The 23,638-nt window shown below is 37.1% G+C and overlaps 3 protein-coding genes across 17 annotated transcripts in view; 2 read left to right on the forward strand and 1 right to left on the reverse strand.

Annotated features, from left to right (window-relative positions):
* The window catches only part of palld (palladin, cytoskeletal associated protein), an 82,248-nt gene extending 70,289 nt beyond the window's left edge, over window positions 1–11,959 (forward strand). For 3 of the 6 annotated variants that reach the window (XM_058756437.1, XM_058756438.1, XM_058756441.1), the window contains 10 exons: window positions 101–202; window positions 693–731; window positions 2,651–2,869; window positions 3,786–3,935; window positions 4,542–4,630; window positions 5,327–5,459; window positions 7,254–7,461; window positions 8,191–8,356; window positions 8,846–8,979; window positions 10,236–11,959. In XM_058756437.1, coding sequence (XP_058612420.1) covers window positions 101–202; window positions 693–731; window positions 2,651–2,869; window positions 3,786–3,935; window positions 4,542–4,630; window positions 5,327–5,459; window positions 7,254–7,461; window positions 8,191–8,356; window positions 8,846–8,979; window positions 10,236–10,396 — 1,401 coding nt within the window. In that variant the 3' untranslated portion in view covers window positions 10,397–11,959. The remainder of the gene's footprint in view (window positions 1–100; window positions 203–692; window positions 732–2,650; window positions 2,870–3,785; window positions 3,936–4,541; window positions 4,631–5,326; window positions 5,460–7,253; window positions 7,462–8,190; window positions 8,357–8,845; window positions 8,980–10,235) is intronic. The other 3 variants (XM_058756439.1, XM_058756442.1, XM_058756440.1) reach the window with 2 other exon arrangements.
* On the reverse strand, window positions 11,270–16,784 carry cbr4 (carbonyl reductase 4). Of its 2 annotated transcripts, none has more exons than XM_058756443.1 (6): window positions 16,630–16,784; window positions 14,370–14,521; window positions 13,951–14,071; window positions 13,662–13,795; window positions 12,698–12,832; window positions 11,270–12,609 (listed from the first exon to the last, which is right to left on the reverse strand). In XM_058756443.1, the coding sequence occupies exons 2-6, from the start codon at window positions 14,512–14,514 to the stop codon at window positions 12,431–12,433; spliced, it is 714 nt and encodes a 237-aa protein (XP_058612426.1). In that variant the 5' UTR covers window positions 14,515–14,521; window positions 16,630–16,784; the 3' UTR covers window positions 11,270–12,430. The 2 variants fall into 2 exon arrangements, with proteins under 2 accessions (XP_058612426.1, XP_058612427.1); XM_058756444.1 differs by lacking the exon at window positions 16,630–16,784 and adding an exon at window positions 15,083–15,200.
* The window catches only part of nek1 (NIMA-related kinase 1), a 33,264-nt gene continuing 24,105 nt past the window's right edge, over window positions 14,480–23,638 (forward strand). For 4 of the 9 annotated variants that reach the window (XM_058756430.1, XM_058756429.1, XM_058756433.1 and 1 more), the window contains exons 1-13: window positions 17,117–17,256; window positions 17,398–17,494; window positions 18,428–18,525; window positions 18,933–19,016; window positions 19,145–19,212; window positions 19,296–19,382; window positions 20,632–20,686; window positions 21,124–21,324; window positions 21,477–21,549; window positions 21,779–21,933; window positions 22,143–22,208; window positions 23,068–23,127; window positions 23,587–23,634. In XM_058756430.1, the coding sequence (XP_058612413.1) occupies window positions 17,140–17,256; window positions 17,398–17,494; window positions 18,428–18,525; window positions 18,933–19,016; window positions 19,145–19,212; window positions 19,296–19,382; window positions 20,632–20,686; window positions 21,124–21,324; window positions 21,477–21,549; window positions 21,779–21,933; window positions 22,143–22,208; window positions 23,068–23,127; window positions 23,587–23,634 (1,209 nt within the window). In that variant the 5' untranslated portion in view covers window positions 17,117–17,139. Of the gene's footprint in view, window positions 14,588–16,040; window positions 16,220–17,116; window positions 17,257–17,397; window positions 17,495–18,427; window positions 18,526–18,932; window positions 19,017–19,144; window positions 19,213–19,295; window positions 19,383–20,631; window positions 20,687–21,123; window positions 21,325–21,476; window positions 21,550–21,778; window positions 21,934–22,142; window positions 22,209–23,067; window positions 23,128–23,586; window positions 23,635–23,638 lie in introns of those variants that run through there. The other 5 variants (XM_058756428.1, XM_058756426.1, XM_058756427.1 and 2 more) reach the window with 5 other exon arrangements.

A 23,638-nucleotide genomic window follows, 5' to 3' on the forward strand; every position in this document is an offset into this window, starting at 1 on the left:
TAGTACATGCCACCAAATAATCGCAATGCTTTCGCGTGTGAGTGTGTGTTTTCTCACACACTAACCCAGGCTCTGACAGATTAATCCTGCTTGCTTTCAGAGGTTAACCTATGAGGAGAAGATGGCTCGCAGACTGCTGGGTGCTGACAATGCTGCCACAGTGTTTAACACACAGCAGGTGGAGGAGGAGCCAGTCACACAGGTATAAACACAACATACAAACCAACCTACACAACGTCCCCATTGTGTCACAGTAAACAAAGCAGTTGTATGTAATTGGCTGTTTTTTTTAAACATGGGTTATAAACAAAATGCATCCATTACAAATCGGTCCACACACTTTTTCCAATGACTACGAGTGTACGGCAAGGCTGTTGGATGTAGTTTGTGGTTTGCCTGCGTGCTTGTAAATGCATCTTAATTCGGCTAATAGCAGCGAGCTCCCGCATGTGCTTGCACATATGCATTGGGTACATTGTAAAGTGATGTCATTTTGGCAAGGAGAGTGTGTCAGCGAGGCGTTTTGGAGGTGTGTGAGCAGGTAAGTTCATAAAAGCAGGATTAGCAGCCCAACATAAACGCACGTTAACAGTAATGTGTGTGATTGTGCACTTTTGTGCAATAGGTATGTAATCTACGCAGGATGTGACATCATCCTCAACCCCCTTGCCTGTTTTCTGATCTCTCTACAGGAAGGCAGCTCAGCTGACTCAGAGTCTGTCCCTCAAAAGGTTATTCATACTCTTCCCGTCTATTACAAACATCAAGCAGCGGCCTGTCTGTCCTCCTCATATTTCGCTCTTCTCTCAGTCTGCCTCACCGCTGTATTTCCCTTTGCTTCACCTCATAAGACCACCCCGAGTTGTTTAATTCTCTCACCCCCTCTGTGTGTGGTCACCATGTTTTGGCCAGTCACTACTGTATGTGATTGTGTGTTTACTCTATCCACTGTGTTTTCTTCGGTGTCTGTTTATGGAATATTTGCGTTTTGATTAAGTCCTTGACAGCGATATGACAGTGATTTACTATTGTACTCTCTGGGAAAATCATCAAATACAGAGATTTACACTGCAATCTTGCTGATCAAATAAGCAGTGTGTTCAGTGTTTGTATTGAACCAAAACTCCTGAGGGGTCCAATATTTGGAGGAAAGTACAGTACTGCTTAAGTTTGGGCTCAGTAAGATTTTCTTCTTTTTTCTTTTTTTTGACAGAAATAAATAAATTTCTGTGAACACATTAAATAAGTGACAGTACAGACTTTTATGCTGATATAAAAAATAAATGCTGTTCTTTCTTTTTAAAATAATGTATCCGCTTCCACAAAAATATTAAACAATGTTAAACTGTTTTCAATATTAACAATCATGTTAAATGTTTCTTTAGCACCAAATTCTGAAGGATCATGTGACACTTTGCCATCACAGGAATAAATTACATTTTAAAATATATTCAAATAGAATATTTTGTTTTTAAATTCTAATAATATTTCACAATATTGCTGTTATACTGTATTTTTGATCAAATAAATTCAGCCTGTGAATACAGATAAAAAATAACTGCAAAAAAAACTTTCAAAAAAAAAAAAAAAGTCTTACTGACTTCAAACATATGTTAGATATATAATCTCAGCTGTTTGTTATGTAATGAAATATGTTATTCACATCATGCTTCATTGTATTTTAGCTGTTGTAACAAATTGCTGATGACGACGAAGGGGCTTATTTTGATGATGACTGACTGCACATTACCCCATTTATTACACAAATACTTGCCAAAAAGTTAATTGGACACATAATAGAATGCGAGTTAAAATTATTTTATGTAAGAAGAAACAAAATAAAACAATTTCTACATTTCATAAAAATAATCCAGTAATTTCTTTTGGACAGCAGTCGATTATGCAGTTTAGCAATCGTTATACAAAAACATTTGGCCACTGAAATGGCCAAACAACATCATATGAAAATAAAAAATGTGAAAAAACTGTGCTGGGTGCCTAACATCATGTGTCTTGTTATTGTTAACTGATCAGAGACCGCATGCGTCTGCTTCACACATTTCCTGCCCTCGAGTGGAGACACTAAAATGCACATGCTTCTCTTCTTCTGAACTGTGGGAAGTGGATATGCTGTTAATGTTGTGCCATAAATTTAAAGTGTGCTTAGTGCTCCACACACATCCTTGGGCAAATAGCGGTTGTCTGTGTGTTTGCATAGGAAATGTGCATGTGTGTGTGCGTGCGTGTGTGTGTGTGTGTGTGTGTGTGTTTTTGGGAGGATGTGGCTGGACGTGCAAGTGAACAAGATGGAGAGGGTGCGTTCGTTGTCTACATATGTAGTTATGATGGTGTGTGTGTGTGTTTTTCTTGCTGCAGCTGTGTCTTAAACCTGCAATTACTGTTGTGATGTGTCATCAGCACACACTTTTCTCCAGATGTTCCTTCTGCCTGCAGAGTGAAATAAAAAGAAACAGAAGACTAGAAACAGACCAGATGAAAGAGCAATAAGAGTTGGATACAGGACTGAATAGATTATAGGACACCGTGATGAGAGGATGTGTGCTTGAATGAATAAAATGAGGGATTGAATGAGTTGGTAAGTTGAGGAGAAGGTCATAAATTAAAGTCTTTGTGTTTGTTTGTGTGACAGGAGTATAAAGTGTCCAGCTTCGAGCAGCGGTTGATCAGCGAGATCGAGTTCCGTCTGGAGCGCTCACCTGTGGAGGAATCTGATGATGATGTTCAGCATGATGAAGACACTCCCGGAGAGGTCGCACCGTTCTTCGATCAGAAGCTCAAGCATTACAAGGTCTTTGAGGGAATGCCTGTGACCTTCAGCTGCAAGGTCATCGGAGACCCAAAGCCTAAGGTGAGAGGTCATCACCCATGCAGTTTAGCTCTTATAGCATATTTATTGTATCCACAAGTTAACTCTAATCAGTCGTGAAGCCAAAAGCTGCGTTTGTGTAATAAATTCATCAAGATTTTTTTTTTTTTTTAAGTGTAAACCATTGAAGCCAGCTAAAACCCAAGTCCTCTATCTATAATATTGCTTTCTCCAAGGAAAAAGTTGTCTTTTCTGAATCAGGAGAGAAATATGCTCAATCATGCACCATTTACAAGTGAAAACAGTCCAAAATGGTTCTAAATAAGAATGTTGGTGGATCTGGATGTGAGAGGGCAACGGGATGAGCTTTTTCACTGGAGGAAGTGTTATTATGGATTATGGACTGGTATTTTTGCCAGAAGAGATAGTTTAAAGTTAAAACGCCTTTGATAGATTTGTTTCTTACAAACACGTAGCTTTTCACTTCACAAGACATTAATTGATCGACTTAACGTGTGTATCAATTATTGTGATGCTTTTATCAGCTGTTAAACACCTGTTAGTTTTTTTTTTTCATAATAAATCAGTTTTATTACAGTCTATAGTTTTATACTGCATATTGTTCTGGAGATACATTAGTGGTTCACAGCATGTTATTTTGTTGTTGTTCTAAGGGATTGTTAGAGAGGTGACTGGAATGATGGGATTGGTGGTTTATCATCTGTGTCTAGGCTGGTTTCATCAGAAGCTCTGCTCTGCTTCACTTCTAAAATTCCAGCCATATATGGCTGTCTCGCTTTCATTGTCTCTCTCTCTGACTACCATGAGACCACAGTAATGACTGTGTGATGACAGCAGACTTAATAACAGAAGTGATGAAGAAGAGAGAAAAAAAAGAAACAATGGTACAAGCCCTGGAGTGTTGCATAACCATGTATATATCTGTGTGTGTTTGAAGGTGTACTGGTTTAAGGACGGAAAGCAGATCTCGAAGCGCAGTGAGCACTACCGTATCAGTCGTGATCCAGACGGCACATGTTCCCTGCACACAGCGTCTGCCTCGCTAGATGATGATGGGAACTACACCATTATGGCAGGCAACCAAGCGGTGAGATGAGATTTGAAAAAAAAAATTTTTTTTAATTGTTTTATTTTCTTATATACTGGATTCAAACTGATCAATTCTCTGTATTTTTACACATGCAACACAAAATTCCCTAGTACAGAATAACATGCATGTCTCAAAAAATTGGAGAAGAGTCATACACCCAAATTGCAGAAGGTGATAATTTCGCAATAGTTATTTTGTGTTAACATGTTAGCTATGAAAGAAAATTATATAATACCTTTTATCGGAGTTTGATCTCATTTGATTGTTTTGTTTGTTCTCACATTCACGTACACGTACACACATACACACTTTCTCAAGTGGCTAGTCAGCATGACCAGTGTTTTGGTGGTGACGGATAAACATTGGAAGTCAGGGGGAAGTGACTGACCAGAAGCAAGAAAAAATCTTCAGCCTTTGGAAGGGTCAGAAGTTCACACACATTCAGACACATTCCAGCTTAAACTGACTACAGTCCAACCCAGACAACTGTATACTTAGTTATGTGTCATGCTTGTCACTTTTCTTTCATCTTATTATCTCTAAGAAAAGCATATACTGTCAGTTTCTTTACTCAGATGTTTCTCTCTATGTCTTCTGTCTTAGGGGAGAGTGAGCTGTACTGGAAGGATGATGGTCCAGGCTGTGAACCAAAGGGGGAGAAGTCAGCGCTCCACACCTGGACACATCCGCAGGTATATAAGCACTGTCCAGGATCAGGTTTGCTCTGTGGGACTAGCACTAATAGAGGGTGTGTCCCATGTAAAGAACACCTGTATATTTTGGACAATGATGCAAGGACCATGTTAAGATGTCTTTTGTGCAGAATAGAATATGTGAATCTTTTTGAATGGGTGTGGTTTCCTCTGGATTAGATATAATATATCTGGCCATTCAGGTCTTTTGAGGTTTTATATGTTTGATTGACAGTGTCAATAGTCTCTGAAGGCAAAGCTGTGTGCCAACCTATCATTAGTTGTAAAACCTAGATATGATTTCCTACACAAAGTAAGCTCTTCATTAAAAAAAACAAATTTAATTAAGAAAATTTTTTTTTCCACAAATGTGGTTCTCTTTGGTGTCTCATTGCTTTTCTTGTTCTCATTCTCTTTTATACATTACAGGCACAATTTTTTTGTTAGATGATACCTTTTACCTAAAAATAGTGATTTTTATCCTGTCCTATCTTTACCCTCCAGACTATTTAAAAATGGTACAAAATGTTTTGACAATCTGTAATCAGCAAAATCCTTTAATTACCAAAAACCTTAATATTCCAACCCTGTTACCAAATCTGATATTGTTTTTTTTCCCGTTTTTTTTGGTATTTACATTTTATTGTTCACAGTGAAAACGTGAACAGAATTGAATTGTTTTTGTTTTTTTCCCAGACCACGCTCAAGGTCCAGAGACAGTGGTGATGAGAATGAGAATATTCAGGAACGTCACTTCCGCCCTCATTTTCTGCAGGCCCCCGGTGACCTTATTGTGCAGGAGGGTAAACTCTGCCGCATGGACTGCAAGGTGACCACACAAGCACTGCCTGCCTTACTTTAACACCGTAAATGTGAGACCATGCTGACTGTACATCTCACTGTACACATCGCTTATTTCATGGTTACTTAAAGGCAAAGTTCACCCAAAACTGGAAACCCTATAATCATGTTCCAAACCTGTCATTGACTTTCTTCTGCTGAACCCAAAAGAAAATATTTTGAAGAATGTGGGTAAGCAAACTGTTGCTGGTCCCCATTTACTTCCATAGTATTTAATTATCTGTAGTGTGGAAAACATTGGGGACCAATATCTCTTTGGTTACCAATATTCTTGAAAAAAGAATTTCATACAAAAAACCTGAGGGTGAGTAAATAATGACAGTTTCTTTTTTAGGTGAAATGTCCCTTTAACAAGTAAATAAACGCATAGGCTTTTCAGAGGCTAGAGGAAACATCCTTTGTGTGATATATGGGAAAAGTTTTCTCCCTCTGCACTGTGAAGAAAAGGGGAAAAAAATCAAGTTTTTCATTACTTCTAAAATGGTGAATGGACTTGAGCGAAAAGCTGGAATTATCCTCCTTTTTCTCCCTCTTTCTCATATTGAGTTTTCTTTTTTCTGTCAGATGTGTTTCCATTGGCTTACCACTGTCTCTGAAGACTGTCATCTCTATCCTCTGTTCCTCCCTCTGTCTCTGCTGCCGTTTTGTCTGTCCCTTATTTCTTTGTTTCCCTTCATTTGCCGCATTTCTTATGACACCCACACCACCCTTTCATATTTTTCTGTTTTAGAACTTTCCTTAAATTTGTCATCTATCTCTCTGTCTGTCTATATATCAAGCCTTGTTTGTGGGAAATGTCTTTTGATTTCTCTGTCTCACACTTTTCCTGTTACCTCAACATTTTTAATTTTTCCCCTCAGTTCAGATTTATTCTACCTGTTCCCTTTTTATCTGTCCTTTTTCTCTCTCAGGTTGTTGTCTAACTGTAGTTTTACATTCTGGTTCTGTCCCGCTGCCCATGTCTGGCTGTGATCTGTGTATGTCAGAATAAAGGCCCGCTGTGCCATAGAGGGATTCACACGTTATAAAAAGACCCTGATTAGTAATGCACTCATGCACAGCGCCCTTAATGTCAATGGTATTTATAGAACCGATTTATTTCCTCTGGCTTTGAGGCTTTCCAAACTTTCCAGGCCACAAATGTCCCTAGATGCAGTTCAGGAGGTCTAAAATCAAAGTGCCTTTTTTCAGTTCAAGTTCTCTGCTTTTTCACTTAAACAGCCTGTTCTTTCAATTCGAGAACGCTCTCAAGTTGGCTGTATGAGATATGTGTAATGGCACGTTGTAAGCATCACACAGGGAATATGCACACCCAGGGGAAAGGCACTTGAGTAGTTTGTTCACAAACTCCATGAACGTTCTCAGGAACATCACAACAAATTCAGATGGATAAACGAGCATCTCGGTCCCTCTCGGCCCCATGCATAAACACAAACACATGCACACATTCATTAACAAATATAAACACACAGACACATTGACTGGTGGTCCGTTGCTGACACACCTTCGGGTGGAGCAGGTGTTGTGTTTCTCAGGAATGTGAGAGTTGTTGAAAATAGAGCCCAGGCATTGTGCACAGACTGACTTCCCATGAGAACCGCACACCTACAGCCACCAGATACCCCACACCAGACATAAACACTAGTATTAGGATTGAAAATATTTTAAAAGAGGCAATTGCACCATAATTTACATTTTATAGAAGAGTGGGAAAGAACAAATTTTGCTGAAAACAATTGATTGACTTATCTTTCAAACATAGGTAAGTGGCCTGCCAACTCCTGACCTCATCTGGCAGCTGAATGGCCAGACCATCCGTCCAGACTCCTCCCACAAGATGCTGGTGAGGGAGAATGGGGTTCACTCATTGGTCATCGAGCCTGTCACTAGCAGAGATGCAGGAGTTTACACATGCATCGCCAGCAACAGGGCTGGACAGAACTCATTCAACCTAGAGCTCATTGTTGCAGGTACACAATGATTATCATCTGCACAACCATAGAGTTCAACTTGTAATGGAAGACACTATTAAAATGTATTGTAAATTATAATAAAATGTAAATACAAATAATGAGAGAGGAAGAATAAGATGCATGTCATTCTGATGAAAAAAATAAAATGTACATTAGGGAACTTTTTTTTGTTTACCTAGGCTGCATTTATTTGGTCAAAAATACAGTAACAAATCGGTAATATTGTGAAATATTATTACAATTTAAAATAACTTTTTTCTTTTTTTTAATGTAATGTATTCCTGTGATGGCAAAGCTGAATTTTTCAGCATCATTACTCCAGTCTTCAGTGTCACATGATCCTTCAGAAATCACTCTAATATGCTGATTTGCTGCTCAAGAAACACTTCTTTAATCATCAATGTTGAAAAAGTTGTGATGCTTTTACGTATTTTATTTATTTTGCAAAAACTAATTTTAAAAATGTAAAAAAAAAAAAATTTAATTAAAAAAAAATTTAATAAAAAAAAAAAAAGTATTTGTTTGAAATGTGTCCTTATTGAATACAAGTATAAAAATAACAAACAAAACTGCAGGTAAAAATGTATCATTTGTATAGGAAATATTTTTAAACGAATATTTTTTTTTTTTTCACAAGTTAAATTTTATATATTTGTGTACATCAATATGGAGTAGTTTAGATTTTTTTATTTATTCATTTTTTGTTAATTTTCTTTTTTTCTTTAGCCAAAGAGATGCATAAAGCTCCATGTTTCATTGAGAAACTCCAGAACACAAGTGTCGCTGAGGGTCACCCAGTGCGTCTAGAGTGCCGTGTGTCGGGAGTCCCGTTCCCAGTGATCTTCTGGAAGAAAGAGAATGAGTCCTTCACTCATAACACAGACAGGATAAGGTAGGATACCTTGGGAAAATCAGCGCCCTCCTACAGCCATTCCAAACTACAGTTTAGCTAAATGAGTACTATTATGTTATGGTATATTATATTTTATAATGTTAAATACTATTTACCCCATAGATACATTTAAAAACTCACTGTACACTACTAGTCTGTATATGGCAGCTGTTGGAAGGCTGGTATTTAAAGTGCATGCATGTGTGTGTATACTGATGAAAAGACCCTTGTAAAAGAAACATACACACACACAGTAACCTCACCACAGGCGCTACCGTCTACGCCACCTCAGAGAGACGAGAGCAGTTACTCGCAAGCTGTAAAGTCTCCAGTCATTGTTTGTGGACATGGTTTGCTCATAAGGATTCAAATCAAAGTAATATGGCTGTGCAGCCTGAATAAACAATCCTGGCATCTCTTTCAAATCCTTTGTTTCAAGGCAAACAGTGTTGCTGCTTACTCATTCTGATGTTCGATTCTATTTCCTAGCATGCACCAGGACAACTTTGGTTACCTCTGTATGATCATCCAGCCGGCTCTGAAGGAAGACGCAGGCTGGTACACGGTTTCAGCTAAGAACGAAGCTGGCATCATCTCCAGTACGGCACGTCTCGACGTACATGGTTAGTCAAACACACAGCGGAAACGGATCTTAAGAATGCATGCAACAATGCTGAGTTATGATTGGTAGAAGACCAAAGTACACTAAATACAGACTAAGTGGTTTATCTGATCAATGTGCTTTCATAAGTTGCCTCAGACTAAGAACAAAACCGTATTTAATCTGTCCAATAAAAGCACACTCCCTTCCTCCACCCAATGTTGTTCCCATAGCAATCCCATCAGCCAGTGCTGTGTGTTTGCCATCAACAACAGGGTTAACAATACAGATGCATTACCTAAGGTTAAAGCAACAATGGACTGGCAGCCTGTGTACTGGAGTCTTATGAAAGTAGTTTTAATCTCTATCATAAAATGATTAAAACTCAACACATCCAGTCTGGAATGAATCAGAACTAGAGTTTTCTCAATGCTAACATTTTTGGCTTTGGTACAATATCAGCTTTGATACCCCAAAATTGATATTAAATTGATTTACCAATATTAAAACTCTGGCTGATACCAATAAGTCAATGATTATTTAATAAAAATATATATATATATATATATATATATATATATATATATATATATATATATATATATATATATATATATATATATATATATATATATATATATATATATAAATTTTTTAAAAGATCCATACTGTTGTCTTAAAATATATTAAAAATAAAACACTATAAGCTAATATTATTCAGTTTTAATGCTACAAGTAGCATCATAGTATTATGATGTTCAGTATGAAAAATTTGTTAAAGATTACATGTAACAGAGTTATTAAATGAATAGTGTTTTAAAGATTACATGTAAATGAGCTGATGGCAAATACAGATGCCAAAGGTAAACTAAATGTAAAAATACAAATGTAAGGTAACACTTTATTTTAAGGTGTCCTTGTTACAATGTAATTTAATTATACATTTAAGTACGGAGTATTATTAATTAACTAACTACATGTACTTACTATATGTTTAGGAGTAGGGTTTGGCTTAGGGTTACTTGCTCACCTTTTTTATTTACCCACCCTTTTATATTTATTATATTAATAATATATTATTGTAATATATTTATTTATTTGACACTTTTTCTGGTATATTGTGTAACCCTAAATTAAACATTCCAAGCTATACAGGAAAGTCTCTCTCTATATGTTTTCATAATTGAGGAGCTAGTCATTATCTAGACATCAATATTACATCCTGTGAATTCTTCAAAGTGAGAAACCGTGTTCATCCTCGCCCTTTCCTTCCCTCAGCCCAGTGGCAGCAGACCCACACCCCGAAGCCCAAGAAGGTGCGTCCATCAGCGAGCCGCTACGCCGCTCTGACAGAACGGGGTCTGGACGTGAAGGCAGCCTTCTTCCCAGACTCCAATCCTCTTCCTCCCGGCACCCTAGTGGAGAGTGACGACCTGTAGAGACTAGCATGGAGAATCTGACCTTCGAACCCCAATCCCTTGATCCAGTGTACTCCATAATCCCCACCCATTTCCCAACGAAACCCTCTTGCTGGGGTGGGATGAAAAAGTGATCGATTGACTGAATAGCGATGGAGGAAGCTGCTAAGCATTTCCTCAGAGATTTTGATTCTTGGTATTATCACTTCTTCTCCACCTGAGGAGGACCATTTGCTTTACTTTTATTTCAGTTGTTTTCTGAGGGGAAGTGATGTGGGTGCTTAAGTGAGGTCATATCCTGCTTGTAAACAGACTTGATGGTTCGCTGGCGCACTTAACACACACACACACACACACACACACACACACACACAAACACACTAGCACATGCTTTGAGGAAGGAGGTAGTATACCGATGATCACCTTGTTTTTCATCTCTAGATTTCACAAGTGCCTAAGAAATATTTAATTTTAAAATACAAATAATAAAAAAAAATCTATTCAAATAACTAGCATCTAGCTGTGCATATTACTACGGTGCCAACATGTAACACTTGTTATGTATTTAGTTATAATGCCTTAGATTAGATATATTTATGAAACGCTGGAGGAAATGTCTTCCTCTCCAGCACAGGAAATAGGACTTTGTTGGGTGGTTGGTTGGGGGGGCGGTGGGCACTGGTTCTCTGGATGTAGGGAACAGGGCTGTGGAAAGATGGACACCCCTAAAACTCCATGGACCTCATCGTCCCTGGAGCTTCAGGGTCCTTGAGATCCAGCATAATTGATCAGATGCACACTGCCATAGATAGACGCCGCGTCTGGATCTCGGCTCCAGTCCAGAGATGTCGCACAAGGCCGGGCCTTAATGATCTTTTCCCAGGAGAGATTAAAAGCGGAGACTGATATGTCATTAACATGAGTGATGAGATTTTTGTAAGTTTTGGCTGACTGACAGGTTTGGACAGTTTGTGTTTCCATGGAAGCGAGAGTAATGAGGAATGACTATGATGGAAGTACAGGAAACAGAATTGGCGCGTGCACGTTTGTGGAGGATGGGCTGATGGGGAAGAAGGAGGGATTTATACGAGTATTATTGATTTTAATGATGATGGTGCATGGAAAGATGGTAATGCTTTGACAGGTAGGCTTCAGTTTTCAGGTTTGGAATTACAGAAACATGCAAAAATGTGATACTGTTTTTATCAATTCTATTTCATTGGCTTTTTAAGCAACTTTAAGCAAACATATTTCGTAACGCATTCGTAATGATATTAGCTTTGATCAGTGGAGTATCAGATACTCAGTTCAAATAATTTAGCCGTCATCTTGCACACATTTGCAACATATATATATATATATATACAAAACAATATAGCATAACAATATACACATATAAGCCTGTGATCTGCATATGTTTTTTTTCTTGCACAGCTGTTTATCCTACAAATAGACATATTTTAGGAGGTTCTTACTTTGCAATATTTTCTGTTTTCCAAGCCAACCTGTGCCTGTATACGGACTGTTCTCCTTATTCTCTTTTGGTTTATGAATAGTACAATAAATAAACGTCTCTGAAATTGAGTCTGGGTTGAGTCCAGTTGCTCTTGGCAAAAACATCTCTCAAAGCTGACTTGGTTTTCTTGGTAATCTGTATTTTTATGATGGTGAAAAGGCCAGGATTTAATACATTTTAATTTTAATAAATTATTTTACATGAGTTCGGGGTTCTGTAAGTGTAATGTTGCACACAGCTTATTTAAATGCTGAAATGACATCACAAAGTGAGTCATATCCTCCACATGTTGACCTGTGACCTCTGTCATCCCAAGTATTGGAACATGAGCCATAACCCAAAAACTCCAGTGAACTAAAAATAACCTTAATTCAATCCAGATGGGCCAAAACTGCTCTTACACAATGATATATGTGTGACTCCGATGACACAGAGCGATGAGGAGGTGATTAACAATATCAAGATTTGATGCAGATATTGTACATCATCAGCACAACAAAAATATGCAATTGGCTCGTATGCTTTGCTGGCAGAAATCATCACAATACCAGCTGTAGTCCTCCATCCACGAGCAGAAGCTGTCCTGTGATATAAGGAGACTCCAGGAGGAAAAGGACCGCGTGGGCCACCTCTGCAGGTTCCCCAAAACGGCCCAGTGGAATTCTTCTCACCACATCTTCCTTCTCCAGCCCTGCCGTCATGTCCGTCTGAATGAATCCTAAAGAATTTTCAGTGTTACTCCGATGACCACTAATATGCAGATTAATAGGCAAAATAAGTAATAGAAGAAAAAGAGAGGCCAAAACCTGGAGCCACCAAGTTCACTCGTATATTCCGGGTAGCAACTTCCTTCGCCAGTGAGCGTGTGAATCCTTCCAGTCCGGCTTTACTGGCACTGTACACACACTGACCAGAGTTACCCTTCACACCCACCACAGAGCCTGAGGAAACACGTGATTAAACCTACAGTATAAGTCCTACTGTATCATATTTGATACGCAAATTTCTAAGGCCTCTAAATTAAAACATGATCAAAACTGTTGTACACCAATCTACTACAATCCATCTGTCATCTGATTGATAGGTGATACTTTTTTAGAAAGTAAGTGATTTTTATGAAATTTTGTTATACTATCAAAATAAACATATTAGACTGAAGAAATTTTGATTAACCATACTTTATTTAAAAAAAATAAATTAAATTCATGTTAAAAATGTGAAAATGTGTCAGGCTTTTGAGGAATGTGTATTTGTCCATCTCTCAGTCATCACTGTATTACATTTGTATATTTACATATTATAATATGTTGTATATTTACATTCTAAGCTATCAGTATATCTATATAGATATATACTATATCTTATTTTTGCCATATACAGTAATTATCAGCAAGTGCTCCAAATGGCATATTTTGCTCAGTCTGCGCCACTTAATAAAATTGAAATGTTTTCCCTCCTCAAGTACATCCAGTATAATATACATATCATAATATAAGCAATAAATGCTTGACATATCAAATGTCAAATTTAACAACACACATGCAAACTTTTTATTTTATTTTACAAGTGTGAGAACTACATTATGATACAAAGACAGTGAAACGATTTAAAATCTGAAGCTTCTGCGCCATCTAGTGGTGATTAAATGAACCCAAACTGCCCAGCTGCTGATGCAGGAAAATTTTTCTCCAGCTTGAACTTAGTGACACTGAATTGAAATAATATACAAGAAGATCATAAGGTAGTGGGACATACAGAAATAAGACTCACCTATGTTGACCATAGCTCCTCCGTGACTGAGCATGCTCCGTAGAGCACCTCTGCACGTCAGCATTGAGCCCAGCAGGTTGGTGTGAAGAACAGACAGCATGTCTTCAGATTTACTCCTCAATAACAATGCATCTCTTTAAGATAAACACACATTCAATATATATTAGAATGCAGTAGTTTTTTAAATTATTCATAATATCAAAATCTGCTTTTTTTATTATAATAATTTTTTTGGCCATGGTATCTGATATATTCATTCAGTATCACATTTTCTGCATCACTGCCTGACCTGTTGATGCCAGCTGCGTTAACCAGGTATCCCACAGTGCCACAGGTCTTACTGATGGTCTCAAATGCTTTCTGAACGTCTTCTTCTTTAGAGACATCACAGCTTAGACCCAAATGTTTTTCTGAAATTAAATGTATACTCCAGAATTATCACATCTATTTTAACACAATTTAAAATTAAGATTTTTATTTGCATTCATTACCCAACCTGGTAACAAAATGTTTTTCTTTGTGCTGTTGGATAGATAAATACTACAATATATCTATATCTATAGTATATAGCCTACAAAACTCCAATTTAGGTTAAAAAAAAGGCCTGAAGTGTATGATGTCTGCATTGTCAAATCAAAGTGTTAGACTTCTCATCAGTGAACCAATGCAAAGTAATTTAGACTGGTTCATGGTGATTCACTGATTCACCTCCAGGGAGAGATCCAGCTGTAACCTGTGCAGCCTCCTTGTTCCTAGACAATACCACAACCCTATGACCCCTCTGTGCTAACAGCTGAGAAACTGCTCGCCCAATGCCACGCGAACCCCCGAACACTACAGCCAGTCTGGACATCACGACCCTAAAAGAGAAAAAACTGCACAGGATGAACACTGCAGGCCAGCAATCAGATACTGAATGAGTAAAGGTGAAAGTACAACTAAAAACAGTACCTGTATCTTTAGAAAAAATAGTAGTGCTTATAAAGAAACGAAGCATTTTTGATTTACATACATTTGATTATTGCTGTACCAAGAAATGTTACAATGTATAGTACCTTGGAGTGCCATGTAAATATGTATATTAATATGATAACCATAGTGCACTATAATACTGTATTATTTATCTAGAACTATCACTTATAAAAGGTCATAATGTAATAGTATTTTGGACATGTAGTTTGTAACTACCGAGGTACTCTGGAAGGTAATTCTTAGATGTGCCACATTACTGTTGGTAATATCTGACATTAAAGTTATTAATACAGCAAACTGTAGAGCAGAAATTATTTAATGTTCACTCAAAAGTTACAATTGCCACTGAAAATGAGCAACATCCCTTAGAGATCCTTTGACATTGCACAATTATAGTTGATCTAACAGCACCGGAGTTAGGTTTTTTGACGACAAGATATCGAACTCACGGTAAATATCGGTAATATCAGCTACCGTTCGTTGTTGTCGCTAAATGTGAACTTGTGGTATGGATGGAACGGGTGCCGCCATGTTGAGTGAACTGCGCGTGGTGCCCGATAGGTGGAGCCAAACGCATCGGTAAATTAAAATGAACTCAAAGACCTTATTGAGCGAACTAACGCATTTTAATGTATTTATTTACTAAATGTATTGTCCAACTACTAACGCATTTTAATGTATTTATTAGCCTGACTCTAACAGCTACACATGACACATGCACATGGGGGAATCGAGATTGTTTTTGCTTCTGAATAAAAGTGGCTGCAATGATAAAATAGTAAGTTTACAGAATCTCAAAACATTGACAAATAAGACAAATTAGTAAAATATTAAAATTAATAAAACAATTAACTAATAAATAAATAATTTGAAAATATATGGAATAAGTATCTAAAATATAAAATAATATAAATAATAATAATAATTATTATTATAAATAATTATTATTATTAGAAATACTAATCTAAATACATATAAATATATAAAAACATATAAAAAAATTAATATCAGTAATGAATTTATATTTTTTAATTTAAATGTTTTTTGTACTTTTCCTAAAAATAAAATAAAATAAATGCAACATGCTTTGAACAAATGCAGTGCCAGAATCCGTGAATCCTTTCGTCTTTTCATTTTCAAAAGCTCTTCAGTTTAAGGCCATGAAAGCGGATACTGGCCAAAGACTCTCTGTAGTGGCTCCATGACCATAGACATAATTATGTCTATGTCCATGACCGTGTACCAACCGGTGACGGTTGCTAGGGGGGAATTTTGCACCAAACATTGACAGACAAACCTAACGGCTATGGGTTTTGACTGACATGATTTTCACCCTATCCCCTGAGACTCGACATGAGCGCGGACCAATCAAATCGCTCCTCTCAGTCAGCGTGTGCAGTCTTCCCACATGAGACCGCCCACATCAGAAAATTTTCATGTAAGCTTCCCTGATGTTGCCAATGTTCGCTGATTATTCTGAATATAGAAGGTAAGAACTGATTTTATTTGCAAAATGATGCAATATATCGCAGAACTCTGCTTTAAAGAGCATGTCAGTGACATTTCGCGGGATGCCAATAAGACTGGTAATTTCTCTTCGCGTTTTTCATTAGCGTGCATTTAGTAGCGTATTATCATTAGTTTGGGCAGACCCCAAGGCCCCGCTAAATTAGACATCAGCTGATGCTTTTGAAACTTTGCAACGCGATGTTCATGTGACGAGGCATTTTTACCCGTATAACATAAAGAAGCATAACAAATCTTGTTTGTAAAGAACTAATATTGTAGATATTAGACCTATGTAAGTCAATCCATGGTCTGTTATTAAAATGTAGAGCTTGTAAGTTTCTATGTATTGTCAGTTTTGTGATTCAATATTATTGGACAACAGAGCTTTCATCAGATTATTAGTCTAATGTTAATTTATCGCTGTCTTAAGGTTCCTCTCTCCATCTCTGATTCTTTTTTAACCTCTCTCCTTTTGTACCCCTCTTACCTCTTTCAAAGAGTGGTGGGTAATTCCTCCTGACATATCATATTTAATTCATAAGCTCTTGTACACTGTCTGGCTTTTGCTTTTAGTTTGGCTCAGTTTTTGCATTCGTCCAAGGCTCTATTGCTTTTAGGCTTTATTTGTTTTTATTTTAGTGTCCTACTAGTTTGTCTAGAAAATGCATTTCTATGTTTGCCTCATCTAGGCCAGGTGGCAGTTATAGTGATTCCAGCTGGCATTGTGAATAGATGACAGCTGAATGTGGCTTTTAAAATGCCACACCTATAAAGGATTTATGCCATCTGGTTGCTCCAGTGCCATCAGACAATATATTTGGATGACTTAAAAAATGTCTATTTTAGTATCTATATACCTATATCTAGAAAGAGAGAGAGAGAGATCATATTATTTTATGCTATAACTTTACAAAAATCCTAGTATTGTTTTACTGGTGATCCTAATTTTATGTATTTTACTCACTTTGCCTCAGCATGAGAAGTCATTTGCACAGACATGGATAAATATGAGAGATTGAAGAAAATTGGGGAGGGATCCTTTGGGAAAGCCATCCTGGTCAAGTCAAGAACAGACGGCCGACAATATGTTATCAAGGAGATTGGCATCTCCAGGGTGAGTTCATTTCTTTCTATTAGACATCTTTTGATGAATTTAATAAGTATTTCAGTTATTAAAAACCTAATTATTTTAATAAGATGGTACTTGTTCCGTATCTGCCTTCATATGCACATGCAGTATTCTTTATCTCATCAGATGTCGAACAAAGAAAGGCAAGAATCGCGTAAAGAGGTAGCAGTTCTGGCTAACATGAGCCATCCAAACATCGTCCAGTACAAAGAATCCTTTGAAGGTAAAGCCCACTCATACGTTAAGACATCCATATTCTGAAATGTGTATTAAGTGATATTGGAATATGATGCTTCGTTGCCCAGCTCTGCCATTATGTCGACAGGCATGACAAACGAATGTCTACGAGGTCTTTGGTCTTTAGTTGACCGATCTTGATTAATCTGAGAACATTAGTTCCGGCACAGACCAGACCCACTGCATTTCTGTTCTAAAGGCTTGTATCTGGTTGATCGATCGGGCAGTCTGCATGATCTGGAGGAGCTCCGAGCTCTTGAATTAAATTATAGAGAGGATGTCGTTGAGCTAATGATAGTTTCTCTACATGAAGTCATGCAGCAGCAGTGTTTCTGACATCCGGATGGCAGGCTAATTAATGACATGAAACGGGTGGTATATTAATGTTAATGATATTAGCAGTGGAGGGGATTATGTCGGCTTAATTCCATTTTAAATATACAGCGAAACCTAAGAGTTTAAATCTGATTATATCACATGTGCAGATACACTAATATCCAAAGGTTTGTAACTTTATTGTATTTGAAAGAAGTCTCTTATGCTGTACATTTATTTCATCAAAACATTGTAAAAACAGTAATATTGTAAAATATTGTTATAATTATAAATAACTGATTTTTGTTTTAATATATTGAACATTTTTAAATTAATTGTAATATATTTTGTCACTCCAGTCTTTACTGTCACGACCCTCAAGAAATCATCCTAATATGCTGATTTATTGTAAAAAAAAAAAAAAATCTTTTTTAAATCTCCTATAACATTCTAAATGTGTTTACTGTCACTTTTGAACAATTTAATGCATGATTTTTATTTTATTTAAAAAAATCTTACTGTCAAGAAGCCATCCAGGCTGTGAACTGAAACATTGCTGTTACTTTTCATTGAAGTACAATCATTTTTCTCTCTTTTTCTTTAGAGAGTGGTTGTTTGTACATAGTAATGGACTACTGTGAGGGAGGAGACCTGTTTAAGAAGATCAATAATCAGAGAGGGACTCTATTTCCTGAGGAACAGGTAAGAGAAACAATACAAAGACATTCAGTTAAGCTCTGCACCTAACAAAAGGCTGCAAATTATCAAAGCTCTAAAGTTTTTTTTCCTCACTCCTACAAAAGTAAATAGTATCTATATAAAGTCATATGCACTCATATGGAATGAAGAAGTCACATCAGCTGCTAATCTATTTTATTCTACTGTATATATAGATTGGGTCGCCCCACAGGGGTGGCATTGTTGGACCAGTCAAATGCTACTTAGATATACCATTAAATTAATAAATTGTTAACTTTGAATTTCTTTTACCATAACAAAATAAAATATTCTTAGTTGTTGAATGTTAGCAAAAGACCAATTTTTTTGTAAGAATAATCTTGCAATGTTATCGTCTTAAATACTGAACACTGTCTGTTGTTTTCTGGAAGATTCTTGACTGGTTTGTGCAGATCTGCCTGGCTCTGAAACACGTCCATGACCGCAAAATCCTACACAGGGACATCAAATCACAGGTATGGCTGTCACTCTCTCTCACACACTTGTACTAACATTTCTGTAGAACTACAGCATAATGTACAATATACTTCGACTTGATTTACATATGCCTCTTATATGATTTCTGCTTTTGTTTTCTATCAAGAATATTTTTCTGACCAAAGATGGTACCATTCAGCTGGGTGACTTTGGAATCGCTAGAGTTTTGAATAGGCAAGCAATTTCAATTTGATTTCAAAACAGCATAAGGAATGTGGTGAGAATGACCTTCATAGGTAATGTGGTTGTGTGTGCAGCACTGTGGAGTTGGCGAGGACATGTATCGGCACACCTTACTACCTGTCACCAGAGATATGTGAAAATAAACCATACAACAACAAGAGGTAAAGTACTTCCTGTTCTGAGCCAGAGGGGGTGTATATGAGCAGCACACTAGCTATAGCACACTCAGTGACTCTTGTACAGTTTGCTGAATCATTAGTGGTGATGTAAGTTTATATGAGTTTATCTGATCCCAGCAGCTACATATTGATCCTAAGTCATTTGTTCCTGGACTGTTTGTAACTTGATCAGTCTGAATATTTTTAGCCAGTATTGATGAACACCAGCTGTATTACATTACTGTTTAAAGGATTGGGGTCTGTAAGATTTTTCTAAGTTTGTGTTTATATATATATATATATTCCTTTAAGCTCACAAAATCTGCATTTATCTGATCAAAAATATAGTAAAAATAATAATACTGTGAAATAATTATTACAAGTTAAAAACTGCTTTCTATTTGTACGTATTTTAAAATGTAATTTATTCCTGTGTTGGCAAAGCTACATTTTTTGCCGCCATTACTCCAGTCTTCACTCTTCAGTGTCACATGATCCTCCAGAGATCATTCTGATTTTGTGCTTAAGAAACATCAGTATTGAAAACAGTTATGCTGCTTAAAATTTTTTGTAAAACCATGTTTTTAAGCATTATATTTGTTCCCAGGATTCTTTGACAAAAATAAAGTAAAAAAATAATGAATAATGGAACTTTTTTTGTAATATTATATATATTTACTGTAATTTTTGATCAATTTAATGCACCCTTACTGAATACAAGTATTGATTTCTTAAAAATAAAATCTTACTGATCCCAAATGTTTGATTGTTGGTAGAGTATGAATTTTAAACTTTCTTAGTATCAGAGTGTGTACTGAGATATAGACATTAAATGGCTTTGTTCACCATGCACTGCACACACATCTTATTTGGTTTTCAATCCTGATCTTTTCAATTCCATCACATCCTGAATAATGAAATATAATACGAACATTCAGACTGTGATGCATTAATTGGATTTTAAGCCACATATCTATGTGCATTGGTTTGGATTGTAAACATTAGAATTCATGTAGTCCTTTGCAAAAAGAAAATTCAGATATTGTGCAAAGCCATGTTGATTATTCAAATCACTTTAGATTTTATATGCTGTTTGTTTGCGTGTATATGTTTGCATGTGCACATGTGTGAGTAATCCACATGTGCCACCCCAAAATTTACCCATTTGTCCCACTTTCTCCTTGTCTGTTTGCTTTGTTTTTTTGTCTTCTCTCTCTTTCTTTCTACGTTGTTCTGTTGGGTCTGACCTTAGTGATATCTGGGCCCTGGGATGTGTCCTGTATGAAATGTGCACGCTTAAGCATGCAGTAAGTATCTCATGTTCTCAATAGTAGCTTTTGCGTGCAAGGGAGTTTTTGTGCTTATCCTTTTGATGCGAACGATAAAACAGAACCATCTCTTTCATATCTTTTTAACCTGTCTCTGTATGTAGGTCTCATTTTCTCTCCCTCTTCCTCTCTCACTTCCCTTCTTTCATTATTTACACCATGAATGTTCTGAGGAGACTAATATTTTACAGTTGAGAGGCAAGTGAAACTGCAGCAGCTTTAAAAATTTAGATATTAGCTGTGTGGAGAGACGCTTTCCTGCTGAAGAGAAAATTCACTGTTGATTCTTTTATATAATACAGTCTTATTTTCTGTGTTCTTTATTATTCTAGGTTTACGTGATTTATGACTTGAGTGAAGGTGGTATTATCATTTTAGTTTCAAGTAGAACCAATTATATGATGTTTTTCTCTCAGTTTGAGGCCGGAAACATGAAGAACCTGGTGTTAAAAATCATCCGTGGTTCATACCCGCCTGTTTCCGTGCATTACTCCCAAGACTTGCGCTCTCTCCTGGCCCAGCTGTTCAAGCGCAACCCACGGGAGAGACCCTCCGTCTCAGCCATTTTGGACAAACCATTTCTTGCTCGTAGGATTCACAAGTTTCTCAGCCCTCAGGTGATGCATGCAAACAGTCTGTGTGATGATGAATCAGTCTGTGTGTTGTGACTCCGATATAACTTGGATGTTATATAACGCTCAGGTCTAATTCTAGACCCAATCCCGCATGTTAGAGAATTTTTTTTAGTATGTTTCCTTGTATGTTACAGATTATTGCTCAGGAATTCAGCCACTCACTTCACCTTAATCAGCCTAAAATTAGTGTGGCCCAGGGAGCACCAGGTAAACGCATTCATTAATAACTAATACATTTGTTACCCTGATGTTGTTGAATATCTGGATTATTCTATTATCCTAAATTTAGGGGGTAAAAATTACTTGCGAATCATGGTATCCACTGACGGATGAGCAGTAGTCACTTATTGAGATGTGCTTGGAGTATATTGTTAAATGGTTCTCTTGATCTCCACATACCAGAAATCCAGTTGTTCTGTTCTTCTTCACTCCCCAGCCAAACACCTTGCCCCAGGCCCCATCCCCATCTCCCCAGCTCAGAAAATCACAAAGCCAGCAGCCAAATATGGAGTGCCTTTAACAGTCCGAAGACCATCTGACCCCATCAGAAAGGTCCCGGATGCAGCAAAGAAACCAGTCAAACTCAAGCAGGTGAGAACCATGAGAAATAAAGACCCCATGTATGTCATTGGCTAATCCACTCCTATGTTTTGCCCATACATCATCACTCAGTATGTTAGGAGGGGCACTGAGGGGCACTTGTGTAACATTCAGACATTTGTTGATGTTGTCCCGCTGTGTGCTATAAATGAGAGCGAGAGACCTCTGATCCTCGCCCCTCGGTGTCATGTGTTGTCCAGGCTCTCCCTCCTGCAGCAGCTCAGAGGAGATTGAGTCGAGTGGAGGAGGAGAGGAGGAAGCATGAGGTACATAAGAGAGGGCCCACTATCTACAGACCCTTCTACTAACACCCAACCCTGATCCTCCTTAATCCACTTACCCCTGTGCAAATACACTTTGTCCTCCACCAAAATCTTTTGCCCTGTAAGCCTCAAATAGGTTTACCCTTTATATCACTAATGTGTCCCATTTATTGGTCTGCTCTAGTGGTTAAAGATCTGAGCTGCTATCAGAAATATTGTAATCTTTTTGCAAAGAATAAGTCATTTATCCGTATTGTGCCTTTGAGCAGGTCACTTATCCACAGGTTGGTCCAGCAGCACTATCACTGTGATAAGTGTACTTATAGTCACTCTGGATAAAATTGTAAGCAAACTGACTGTTTCTAATTATTTAAATAAAATGATAAAGATTAGATTTATGTTAAGTAGTTATCACCTGCTGCTGTAGTATCACAATCTAATATTCTAAACACGCACATCTTTTTTTTTTTTTCTTCAGTGAAACTTTTTTTCTTTCCCCTCTTTTTTGTTGGTGTCCTTCTGCTTCTCTCCAACTGCTGTCATTCATATGGTGGGCATCTACATTTTTGTTTCCTTTTCCACCCCTTTCTTTATTAACCCTTTCATCAGTCCAGTGTTCATTCTATAAATGTGTCTAGACCTACTCTACCTTCTGAGCCGCAACATGCTAAACCGTTATTGTTCAACGACTGATACATTTTGGGAACAAATATTCTTTCAAGATTATGTATGGACTGCTCTTGCCTCACTTTGCCACATAGTTGTACAAACACATTTTTCTGTGCCATCACTGTTGCAAACAAGTAATGAGAAATACTGTGTGCATCATGTCTAAAAGCATCATGGCCATGTTCTGTTTCAGGAAGGAGTGAGGAAGAAACGGATGGAGATGATGGAGAGGGAAAGGAAGCAAAGAGAACAGGTGAGCTATTGATGACATCGTGGCATGACATCATAACATCATGACATCATAACATTATTTTAATTTTCAAATCATTATGTTCTTTTGTACTTTCTATTCATTAAAGAATCCTTAGAAAATGCTGCACAACTGTTTTTAATATTAATAATAGTAAGAAATATTTCTTGAGCAACAAATCAGCATGTTAGAATAGCATAAGAGACTTCTTACACTAATATTACTACTATTATACTTGCATTCATACTAAATTGTAAGTTATGTCATGTTATGTTTATTTTGTTTTGTGCCTCTAGTGTGGTGATTGAATGAGTTCAGATCAAGTTCAGCAGATGTTGGCTGTTCTAGTTTCATTAGATGGATGGATGCTATTTGTAATGTGTCTCTTGGGTAGAAAGACATTTAAAAGCCTCTTGATTGAGTTAGTGACCCCGTAGTAATTGTGTTTCTCTCTCTCTGTAGATGTTGTTACTGAAGGCTGCTCAGATGAAGAGATTTGAGAGGGAAAAGGTGA

The sequence above is a fragment of the Onychostoma macrolepis genome, chromosome 20 (genome assembly GCF_012432095.1).
Source record: "Onychostoma macrolepis isolate SWU-2019 chromosome 20, ASM1243209v1, whole genome shotgun sequence".
In the NCBI taxonomy this organism is placed as follows: Eukaryota; Metazoa; Chordata; class Actinopteri; order Cypriniformes; family Cyprinidae; genus Onychostoma; species Onychostoma macrolepis.

Bases quoted from the DNA above. Each gene is read 5' to 3' on its own strand.
- cbr4 (XM_058756443.1), bottom strand. From the start codon at position 14,514: ATGTCCAGACTGGCTGTAGTGTTCGGGGGTTCGCGTGGCATTGGGCGA. The intron at 13,796-13,950 runs GTCAGGCAGTGA...TTTATCTTAAAG, and splicing joins AACGCAGCTGGCATCAACAG to AGATGCATTGTTATTGAGGA. The intron at 12,610-12,697 runs GTTTTGGCCTCT...AAAATTCTTTAG, and splicing joins AGTGAACTTGGTGGCTCCAG to GATTCATTCAGACGGACATG.